This window comes from Propithecus coquereli, unplaced genomic scaffold, assembly GCF_000956105.1.
Source record: "Propithecus coquereli isolate 6110/MARCELLA unplaced genomic scaffold, Pcoq_1.0 Scaffold235, whole genome shotgun sequence".
NCBI lineage: Eukaryota > Metazoa > Chordata > Mammalia > Primates > Indriidae > Propithecus > Propithecus coquereli.
Window position 1 is genome coordinate 1,403,778 of NW_012147897.1, and position 11,970 is coordinate 1,415,747.

The 11,970-nt window shown below is 40.1% G+C and overlaps 1 protein-coding gene across 1 annotated transcript; it reads left to right on the forward strand.

Moving 5' to 3' along the window:
* The first annotated feature begins 4,555 nt into the window (after window positions 1-4,555).
* On the forward strand, window positions 4,556-5,575 carry LOC105811478 (olfactory receptor 52Z1-like). Its single transcript, XM_012645673.1, has one exon. The coding sequence runs from the start codon at window positions 4,556-4,558 to the stop codon at window positions 5,573-5,575; it is 1,020 nt and encodes a 339-aa protein (XP_012501127.1).
* Window positions 5,576-11,970: the final 6,395 nt, after the last annotated feature.

Sequence of the window (11,970 nt, forward strand, 5' to 3'; positions counted from 1 at the left end):
GATTTTAGAGGAAAGGCTTTCAGTGTTTCCCCATTCAATATGATACTACCCATGGTCTGTCACATATGGCTTTTATTGTGTTGAGGTGAGTTCCTTCTATACCCAGTTTTTTGTAAGTTTTTACCATGAAAAGATGTTGAATTTTATTCAATGTTTTTTCAGCATCTATTGAAATGATCATATGGTTTCTGTCTTTCATTCTGTTGATATGATGTATTGCGTTTGTTCATTTGTGTATGTCAAACCATCTGTGCATCCCTGGGATGAATCTCACTTGGTCATGATAAACGATCTTTTTAATGTGTTGTTATATTTGGATTGCTAGTATTTTGTTGAGGATTTTTGTATCTATGATCATCAGAGATAATGGCCTGTAATTTTTTGTTGTTGTATCTTTGTCTGGTTTTGGTATCAGGGCAATACTAGCCTTGTAGAATGAGTTTGGAAGTATTCCTTCCTTCTTAATTTATTGAAATAGTTTGAGTAGGATTGATATTAGTTCTTCTTTAAATGCTTGGTAGAATTCAGCAGTGAAGCCATCAAGTCCTGGGCTTTTCTTTGATGGGAGACTTTTTATTACTGCTTCTATCTGGTTACTTGTTATTCAGGTTTTGGATTTATTCATCATTCAGTCTTGGTAGGTTGTACATGTCCAGGAATTTATCTATTTATTCTAGGTTTCCAAATTTATTGATATATATTTGCTTATAACAGTTTCTAATAATCCTTTGAATTTCCATAGTATCAGTTATAATGTCTCCTTTTTCATCTCTGATTTTATTTGGGTCTTCTCTCTTGTTGTCTTAGTCTGGCTAAAGGTTTTGTTGGATTTTATTTATCCTTCCAAAAAACCAACTTTCCTTTCATTTTTATTTTTTATTTTTTTAGTCTCAATTTCACTTATTGCTTATCTTTGTTATTTCTCTTCTTCTACTAATTTTTAATTTGGTTTGCTCTTGCTTTTTTAGTTCTTTAAAATGCATCATTAAGATGTTTATTTGAAAATTTTCTACTTTTTTGAAGTAAGCATTCATTGCTATAAACATCCCTCTTAGTACTGCTTTTACTTAGGTTTTAGTAAGCTGTGTTTCCATTTTCATTTGTTTCAAGAAATTTAATTCTCTTTTTAATTTCTTCATTGACCCAGTAATTATTCAGAAGCATATTGTTTAATTTGCATGTGTTTGAATAGTTTCCAAAGTTCCTCTTGTTATTCATTTCTAGTTTTATTCCATTGTGGTCAGAAAAGATACTAGATACGATTTCAATTTTTTAAAATTTTTGAGACTTTTTTGTGGCCTAACATATGGTTTATCCTACAGAATGCTCCATGTGCTTAGGAGAAGAATGTGTATTCTATAGCTGTTGGATAAAATGTTCTGTAAATGTCTATGAGGTCCATTTGGTCTATAGTGCAGATTAAGTCCAATGTTTCTTTGTTGATTTTCTGTCCAGAATGATTTGCCCAATGCTGAAAGTGGCATGTTGAAGTCCCCAACTGTTATTGTATTGGGGGCTATCTCTCTCTTTATCTCTAATAATATTTGCTTTATATATCTGGATGCTCCAGTGTTGAGTGCATATATAATTACAATTTTTATATCTTCTTGCTTAATTGATACCTTTATCAGTGTATAATGACCTTTTTGTCTCTTTTTAGAGTTCTGTCTTAAAATCTATTTTATCTGATATAAGTATAGCTACTTCTGCTCTTTTTTGGTTTCCATTTGCATGAAATATCTTTTTCCATCCCTTTATTTTCAGTCTATGTGAGTCTTTATAGGTGAAGTGAGTTTCTTGTAGGCAGCATATGGTTAGGTCTTATTTCTTTGTCCATTCAACCACTCTATATCTTTTGATTATAGAATTTAGTCCATTTATATTCAATGTTATTATCGATAGGTAAGAACTTTACTACTGCCATTTTGCTATTTGTTTCATGGCTGTCTTGTTGGTCCTCTTATCCTTTCTTACTTCCTTCCTGTCTTACTTTGTATAAAAGTGACTTTCTCTGGTAGTATGTTTTGATTTCTTGCTTTTTATTTTTTGTATATTTATTATAGGTTTTTGTTTGCAAATAAGATCTTATAACCAATTATTTTAAAGTGATGACAACTTGACTTTGACTACAAAGAAAAGGAAAAAAACACACAAACGAGCAAAGAGAAAACTAAAAAACTCTATACTCTAACTGCAACCCCCATGATTTTTGACTTTTTGTTCTGTATTTATATATTTTTATATTTGTCTGTCTCTTAAAAAGTTGTAGTTATTATTTTTGATAGATGTCTTTTAGTCTTCCTGCTAGAGATATGAGTGGCTTACATACTGCAATTACAGTGTTCAAGTATTCTGTATTTGTCTGTGTATTTACTATTACCAGTGAGTTTTATACTTATCCTTTGTATTCCCCAATCTCTCTATATGTATTGTCTTTAAGGCCAATAACTCTTAGATTTGCCCTTTTGATCTATTTTCTAGATCTGGTAGGTATGCTTCATTCTTTTTAATTCTTTATTCCTTTTGCTTATCTGATTGTGTATTTTCATATAGCCTATCTTCAAGCTCACTAATTCCTTCTTCTTCTTGATCAATTTTGCTGTTAAGAGACTCTAATGCATTTTCAGCCTGTCAATTGATTTTTTCAGTCCCAGAATTTCTGCTTGATTTTTTTTATTATTCAATCTCTTTATTAAATTTCTCTGATAGGATTCTGATCCTTCAGTATTATAATGAAATTCATTAAGCATCCTCAAGACAGATTATTTTAAATTCCCTTGTCTGAAAGGTTACATATCTCTATCACTTCAGGATTGGTCACTGGTGCCTTAAGTAGTCTGTTTGGTGAGGTCATGTTTCCCTGGATGTTCTTGGTGTTTGTGGACATTCATCGATGTCTGCACATTGAAGAGTTAGGTATTTATTCCAATCTTCACAGTCTGGGCTTGTTTGCACCCATTCTTCTTGAGAGGGCTTTCCATGAATTCAAGGGGGATTGAGTGTTGTGACCTAAGTCTGCAGCTATTTCAGTACTAGGGGATGCCGTAAGCCCAGGAACTCTGTGACTCTTGCAGACTCTTAGATACACAGACTTGGTGGACTTGGGTAAGTTAAGGGAGAATTCCCTAGGTTACCAGGTAAAGTCTCCCACTATCTTCCCGCTCTTCCCCCAATCAGGAGTCACTATCCATGCTGGGCTGCCTGGAGTTGGGGGAGGGGTGATATGGACACTCCCATGGTCACCACAGCTGGCACTGCAGAGGGTTGCACCTGAAGCCATGCAAATCAGCACAGCACGGGGGCTTGCCCAAGGTCCATGGCCACTACTTCCTGACTGCCACTGATGTTTATTCAAGGCCCAAGATCACTGTAGTCAGCAGGTGGTGAATCCTGCTGGGACTGGGTCCATCCCATCAGGACAACAGATTCCCTTTTGGACCAGGGTGGGTCTAGAAATGCCATTCAGTAGCAAAGACCTGGAATGAGGAGCTTTAGGAATCTGCTGGTGCTTATTATTTACTGTGGATGTAGTACCCAAATTGCAAGACACAGTTCTCTGAACTCTCCCTTTCCTTCCCCCAAAAAGAAGAAATCGTCCCTGGATCTGCTTTGCAGAGTTGACACAGGCATTCCCTCAGCCACCACAGCTGGTGTTTCACTGTGACACACCCCAAGTCCACTACCTCCAAGACCAGTGCAGCACCAGGGCTTGCACTAGGACTGCAATCATTGTGGGCTGACTGCTACTCAAATTTATTCCGGGTCTCAGCCACTTTAGTCAGCTGATGGTGAAGCGGGTTGTGACTTGGATTCCTCCAGCTGTGGTGGGAATTCTCCTCTGGCCCAGGGCTGGTCTAAATGCTCCCTCTGTGGCACTGGCAGAATTCTGCCCTGGGTGTCTTCCTCTGTGACAGAGCAGCACTGAGTTCTAATGCGAAGTTCCACGCTCACTTTTCTCTCCCTTCCCCAAGCACAGATTCTCTCTCCATGTTCCACTGCCTAGGGTTGGTATCTGCAACACCTCTTTCCTTGATGTTATGTTCAAACCAGGTACTGTGATTGCTCGCCTGATTTTTTGGTTCTTATGAAGGTGCTTTCTTACATGGATAGTTGTTCAATTTGGTGTTCCTGCAGATGGATGATTGCTGGAGGGTTCTAATAGGCTATCTTGCTCCACCTCCTCTGACCTCTTCCCTCTTTCATCTTTCTTATTTCACCTCTGGCCACTGCTCATTTTTCCCCTTAATATACCACACCTACTTATCCTCATAATATTTTACTGAGCAATCAAATATCTGGAATAACAAGTATCTTATAAGTTTACATTTCACACACATAGAGCCAAGAGCTTCTTGAGGACAAGGAATGTCTTGTTCATCTTTGTTGCTCCCACATCTGGCATAGTACCTGTCTGTGCCCCAAAGGAATACATACATGAAGAGGTGAATTTTCATCACAAACTCCTCAGACCCTAAAATAGAAATGGGCTTTTTTTCCCATTTTGTTCTAACAGCCTCTAATCTCCACTCCTGGTGCCAGCTCAGGTCCAAAGCTAATGGGTGAGGATGGAAATACCAGCACCTTCAACATCTCCTACACCAACTTCTTCCTGGTGGGTTTCCCTGGATTGCAAGAGTGGAGGCCCCTCCTGGTCCTGCCTCTTACCTTCCTCTATGTGACCATCATCTCTGCCAATGCCCTGGTCATCCACACAGTAGTTGCCCAGCGAAACCTGCATCAGCCCATGTATGTGCTCATTGCTCTGCTCCTGGCTGTCAACATTTGTGCTGCCACAGCTGTGATACCTAAAATGCTGGAGGGCTTTGTACATTATGCTAACCCCATATCACTGCACGGCTGCCTGGCCCAGATGTTCTTTATCTACTTCACCCTTCTTCTGGACTACAACCTCCTTCTGGCCATGGCCCTGGACCGTTATGTGGCCATCTGCCACCCACTCCGCTATACTGACCTGATGACCTCCCGCCTGCTGGGCCTGCTGGCCATTCTTGCCCTGACACGGAGCCTGGGAGTGGCAGTGCCCTTGGTGGTGCTAACCGCACAAGCTCAATTCTGCCGGACAGGAGTGATTCAACACTTCACCTGTGAGTACATTGCACTACTGAGCATAGCTTGTGGAGACCTGACTTTCAACAGCCAGTTGGGGCTGGTTATGCGATTGGTCACTGTGACCTTTGATCTAACCCTGCTGGGGACCTCCTACACTCGCATCATTTATGCTGCCTTTCAGATCTCTTCTGGGGGAGCGAGAGCCAAGGCCTTGCATACATGCGGCTCCCACTTGCTGGTCATCCTCACCATCTATCTCTCTGGTCTTTCCACTTCTATTGTATTCCGAGTAGCCAGGACTGTGTCTCAGGATGTCCAGAATCTTCTCAGTGCCATATACTTGCTGCTCCCAGGAGCCTTGAATCCTGTCATTTATGGGGTGAGGACTAAGGAGATCCGGCAACATGTAGAAAAGATGCTCTGTGGAAAAGAATCAGTCCAGAATGTTAGGGAGAAACCAAAGAGGATGCAGAACATGAGAGTGGAAAGGAAATTGCCAGGGTAAGAGAACTTTATCAACATGGGAAATTGGGGATGTGACTTTCTGCGAATAAGAGATAAGCAGGCAGTACTCAGGGACAGGCCAGAATTTCCTGAGCAGACTAGGCTCAACAGCAGGCCCATTGTTGGTCAATTATTGCTTATTGAATTGTAGGGGACACCTGTGTCTGGGAACGATTCCTTGTTGTTCTTCTCAAGAACATGCCTTGGCCTTGCATGCAAGTCCAGTGTGCCCTCACCCTGCAAACAGGAAGGGCTAGAGAGTTTAGATGCAAACATCTGCTCGCCGGAGACGAAACAAGGAACAGAGACGTGTTGAGTCGGGACGGTGTGGGAATGAAGAAATTACAGTGGGACAGTTGCCAAACAGACTATGTTATAAATAAAGCAGCTACAGCAAGAGTTTTTTGCTGGAGCCTCATACTGTCTTTGTGGTGTCTGTGTCTTTTTATAAGGGCTGCAGTCATGTGTCTGTGTCTTTGTGTCTCTGTGTTCATTCCTCGGTCTCAAGTTGGGCCACATCATTGAATTCTTAGAATGTTCTGTTTTCACCCCAGTAATAAAATTGTTTTTACCTATTTATCCTTCTTAGTTTTTTCTGTCCTCTTTCCCTCAACTCCTGTGAAAGCCCCAATTAATGTCTGGATATATGGAGCTTCACTAGGAAGCAGGTCCTACACAGGTGACCCCAGTCTGGTAGACACCCAGACCAGGTCTTCTCCTGGGTCCCAGCATACTGGCCCAAAGACCAGACTAGGCCCTACCTTGGGGAGCCCAAACTGAGCAAAATACACAGGTCAGACCCTGAAGCCTCCATGCTTATTTCAGGCATATAGACAGGGTCCTTCCCTGGAGCCCAAGTCTGACCCAAAGACCAAACTAGTATCTGATCTGGGACCCAGACTCAAATCTGGACCAAATCCATAGGTCAGGCCATTCTTCCCATGGCAGCCAGTGTGATCTATCTATCTAAAAGTTACCTCCTGCCTAAAAGACTTCCACAGCTCTCCAGCATCTGTAGAAGGGAGTGTCCTTCAGGGATGTCCCATAAAGGGGCTGTGGTACATGCATACAGAATCATCTGTAAACCAAGCCTGAATTTTCTTTTCCTCTGTCAATTGATCATTGGGGGGCTGGGCATGGTGGCTCATGCCTGTAATCCTAGCACTGTGGGAGGCCGAGGTGGGAGAATCACTTGAGCTCAGGAGTTTGGGGCTGCAGTGAACTGTGATAACACCACTGCACTCTACACAGAGTGACAGAGCAAGACCCTATTTCAAAAAGAAAAAAGAAAAAAAAACCCTGATCATTGGGAACTCCCCATGAGGCCATGGGTTCAAGCTGGGAGAGAGAAGACAATGTAGCAGGAGTGCATTCTATGGGCTTTTGAGCCACTTCTTCATGTAACTTACTTGTGCCTTCAGGGCCTGTTTGAGCCTGATCTTATACATACCACTTCCATTGATGATAGAGTACTGCTGTGCATGTTCAATTTCATGGTGGCATCAGACAACAGCCAGTTCATGATGGCCAGCTCAAGTCACATGGTAATTTGGTGGCCTGTGGTTAAGTGCTCAGGCTCTACTAAGGCCCAGTAGCAAGCCAAAAACTATTTCTCAAAAGGAGAGTAGTTATCTGCAGAGGATGGCAGGGCTTTGCTCCAAAATTCTAAGGGCCTGTGCTCGAATTCACCTATAGGGGCCTGCCAAAGGCTCCAAAGAGCATCTCTAACTGCCACTGACACTCCAAGCACCATTGAATCTGATGGATCACGTGGCCCAAGTAGCAGAGCAGCTTGCATGGCAGCCTGGACCTATGGCAGTGATTTCTCTTGTTCTGGGACCCACTCACAACCAGCAGCATTTCAGGTCACATGGAAAATTAGTTGGAGCAGTACACCCAAATGTGCTATTCCAAATGAAACCAAATGAAACCTAACTTCAATGGGGTAATTGGATCCCACAGTGGCAGGTGGTAGCACTTAATTGCTAAAGATAAGGTAGGAATGGTTACAATGATTTTTTTTTGCCTCCAAAATCCAAAAAGGCCTACTAGGTGTTGTCCCTATTTCATGGTTGTGGGAGGGGCCAGATGCAACAATTTATCCTTCACTTTAGAGGGGATATCTCAACATGCCTCATACGGCTAGGTGCCCAGAAATTTCAATGACATAGAAAGCCCCTGAATTTTACTAAGATTTATTTCCCATCCTCTGACATGCACATGTCTTACTAACAAGTCTAGAGTAGTTGCTATTGCTTGCTCACAAGGTCCAATCAATATGTGATCAATGAATTGGACCAGTGTGATGTCTTATAAAAGAGAAAGTTGACCAAAATCCTGTGGACTAATGAATGGTTCCAATATAAAGACAGATATTCAAGGTGATGGATTTGATCTTTATAAATTATTTAAATGTATTAAATAATCACATGTACCCTGAAATGATATACATTATGTATCAATAAAACATTTTTTAAATCTTGTGAACTAAATTATGATGTAGGGCTGGAGAGTTGATAAACCCCTGAGGCAAGCCAGTGAAGGTGTATTACTTGCCTTGCCAGCTAAAAGCAAACTGCTTCTGGTTACCTTTACTAAGGGGTATCAAAAAAAAGCATTTGCCAGATGAATAGCTGCATATCAGGTACCAGGGGATATGTTAATTTGCTCAAGTAATCATCTTGAGCAGACTCTGCATCTGGTAAGAGTCACCACCTAGTTAAGCTTATGATAATCCATTGTTATTCTCCAAGATTTATGTTTTCTGCATAGGCCAAATAGGTGAGTTGAATGGGGAAGGTGTGGGAATTACCTTTCCTGCATACTTCAAGTCCTTGATAGTGGCATTAATTTCTGCCATCCTTCCAGGAATGCAATATTGATTTTGGTTTACCATTTTCCTAGGTAGAGGAAGATTTAATAGTTTCCAGTTGGCCTTTCCCACTAATAATAGCTCTTACTCTTCAGGTCAAAGAACCAATGTGGGGATTCTGCCAGTTGCTGAGTATGTCTCTTTCAATTATGTATTCCCGAACTGTAGAAATCCCCACAAGATGGCTTTGGGGACCCACTCTTAGATAGACTGGAGCTAAAAGCCCATAGATCACCTGATCTCCATAAGATCCTACTCCGACTGGTGAACCTAAGTGATATTTTTGGTTTCTTGGAATAAGTGTTAGTTTAGAACCTGTGCCCAGCAATCCCCCAAAGTTTCATTATTTCCTTTCCCCCAATGTAACTCTAGTAAACTGCCACAGGTCCTTTTGGGAAAGGTTGGAAGACTTAAAAATATACATCTTTGGCAGTGTAGTGGGATCTTTCCTCAAGGTGACCTAGTCTCCCCTTTGTTCAAGGAGTTTTGGGTCTATAAACTGGCTCAAATCTGGAGGTTGAATGACGGGCCGAGACTCCATTTTTGTAACTCAAATTTGACTTTTGTTCACTTGAACTAAAACTCTTCTGCTCATACAGATCAAGTAAGAATTTAATAGACTCCCCATTTATTTCATTTCTAGGAACTCCATGATAACTATCAAACCACAGGTCTCTATGTTGCTTTGACTCTGTTGTCCACTATGGTAACCATTCCCACCTTGCCTGTGGCAATTAAGTGCTGCTACCTGCCACAACATGATCCAATTATTCCCATTGAATTTAAGTTTCCCAATTCAGTGGCAGCAGTTCCCATTGTAATTTCAGACCTTTAGAAAAGAGCAATCATAGAAGACTTCAAGAATGCTGGGGCTCCCCTCATAAATTTATTTCTCACAGTCATGGTGAAAGGTATGTTTTCTAGACTCCCATCAGTGTGGGTGAGGAAGTCTTATATGATAAATTCACTCTAACATTTCAATCTCCCTAAGCTTTTGGATCCCTTCCTCTATTGCATACCAACGCAGGTCTGGCATTTCAACTTCATTTACTATAGGCCACCTTCTGGTCCATGTTTCAATCAACCAACCAACCAACCAAACAGTTAGAGCACTTTCTAATCCCCCAAGCTGCAACATTAAATCCAGAATCTCTATTTTGTGGGCCTATACCAATAAATTGAGCTTGATCCAACTTTGTGTTTCTTCTATCATTATCCTATACCTTTAATATCAATTTCCACACATATTCCCAAAGGGGAAAAATTATGTAGTTCTTTTGGAACTGTTCTGGAGTGCAGCACACCTCATGGATCAGACTTTGCACCTTACCTTTAGGGGCCTGCTGAGACGCGAGTCTACTTATAGGTTTAGAAGCAAAGAAGGGTGGTGGGAGTGGGTCCTGATGACAATCAGTAGTGTCTTACACGGCAATCACCTCAGAGAAAGCCATTAGTTTCCTCAGGCAAAGTTAATCTCAGATTGGGTAGAGCATCTGGCAATAAAGACTCAACAGAACCTAGGATTCAATGTTTTCGGCTTCATCAGGATTTTCCCATACATCCCCATTCCACTTTTCAGGATCACATTCATTCCCAATCAATGTCCTCACCTTACTCAAGTCAACTTTACTTAAAGTCTAAGATTGAAATGTTAATATCATCTAAAAAAAATACCTTCACAGCAACATCTAAGTAGTGCTTAACCGAATATCTGGGTACCATGTCCTAGCCAGCCGTCAAATAAAATTAACCAACGCAGATCCCTAGGCTCAGAGCAAGTCTACTTAAGTATGGAAGGAGTGCCCCAGAAAACAAACAATCTGCAGACTGGAGAGTTCCAAAAATTCAAAGAAATCTCTGTCAAAACATTAACATGCACCAAAAGAACAAAGACTTGGGCAATCATACATTACAAGGAATAGTATCTGTAAAAAATAGCTCGGAAACATTTCAAATAGAATACTATACCCTTCAGCATTAAAAAAAAAAGGGAAATAAGCAGAAAAACTCAACAACAAAAAAACCCCAGTAAAGTCTGGAGGAGAATCTGATTTCCAGAGTTACCTCATTCTAATAATCAAATACCCAATTTTCAACAACAAAAAAAATCACAAAGTATACAAAGAAAGAGGAAAACTTGGCCCACTCAAAGGAATAAGATAAATTAACAGAAACTATCCCTGAGGAAGCCAAGACATTGAACTTACTAGACAAAGACATTAAAACAACTGTCTTAAATATATTCAGAGAGCTAAAGAAAAACATGGACAAATAAGTAAAGGCAATGAGGAAAACAATTACTAACAAAATCAGAATATCAACAAAAGAATTAAAAAGAATCAAATCCTGGAGTTGAAAAGAATAACTGAAATGAAAAGTTTACTAGAAGAGCTCAACAGATTTGAGAAGGAAAAGAGAATAAGCAAACATGAAGATAGGAGAATTGAAATTATTGAGTTTGAGGTGTGGAAAAGAAAAAAAATGAAGTGGACAAAGCCTAAGGGACCCGTGGGACACCATCAAGTGGACCAACAGATGCATTATGGGAGTCCTGTAAGAGAGAGAAAAGGGCAGAAAATCTGAAGAAACAATGGCCAAAAAATTTCCCCAATTTAATGAAAGCCATGAATCTACACATCCAATAAGCCCAATAAGTGGGATAAACTCAGAGATCCATGCCAAGACACAAACAAAACTCTCAAAAGCCAGTAGGATGGCTATTATCAAAAATATGAAAAATAAAAAGTTAGTGAGGATGTGGGAAAACTGGAACCCATGTGTATTGCTAGATGAAATGTATAATAAAATGGTACAGCCACTGTGGAAAAGTTTGATAGTTCCTCAAAAAGTTAAACACAGAATTACCATATTTTCCAGCAATTCCACTCCTATATATATCCTCAAAACAATTCAAGACAGGAATTCAATAGATACTTGTATACCAATGGTCACAGCAGCATTATTTGCAATTGCTTAAAAGGAGGAAGCAACCCAAATACCCAACAGATGAACAAATTAACAAAATGTGGTACATACATACAATGCAATATTAATTCAGCCTTAAAAAGGAATGAAATTTCGATACATGCTGCAACACGGATGAACTTTAAAAAAATTATGTTAAGTAAGCCAGACACATTGCATTTCATGTATATGAGGTATCTAGAATAGGCATATTCAAAGAGACAGAAAGTAGAATAGATATTATCAGGGACTAAGGGGAGGGAGAATGAGGAGTTACGGTTTTTATGAGTACAGAGTTTCTGTTTGGGATGATGAAAAAGTTCTGGCAAAGGATAGTGGTGATGGTAGTACAACATTGTGAATCTACTCAAGCCACTGAATTGTATGTTTAAAAATGGATAAAATGGTAAATTTTGTCAGGTATATTTTATCACAGCAAAAAAAAAAGGAAAAAGCCGTAAAATATAAAATTACCTCCCTGAATTCTCAAAGAACAGAAATTATGTTTCTTCAAATTTGACCTTTACATGAAAATAAATGACGAAATTAATCTCACACAA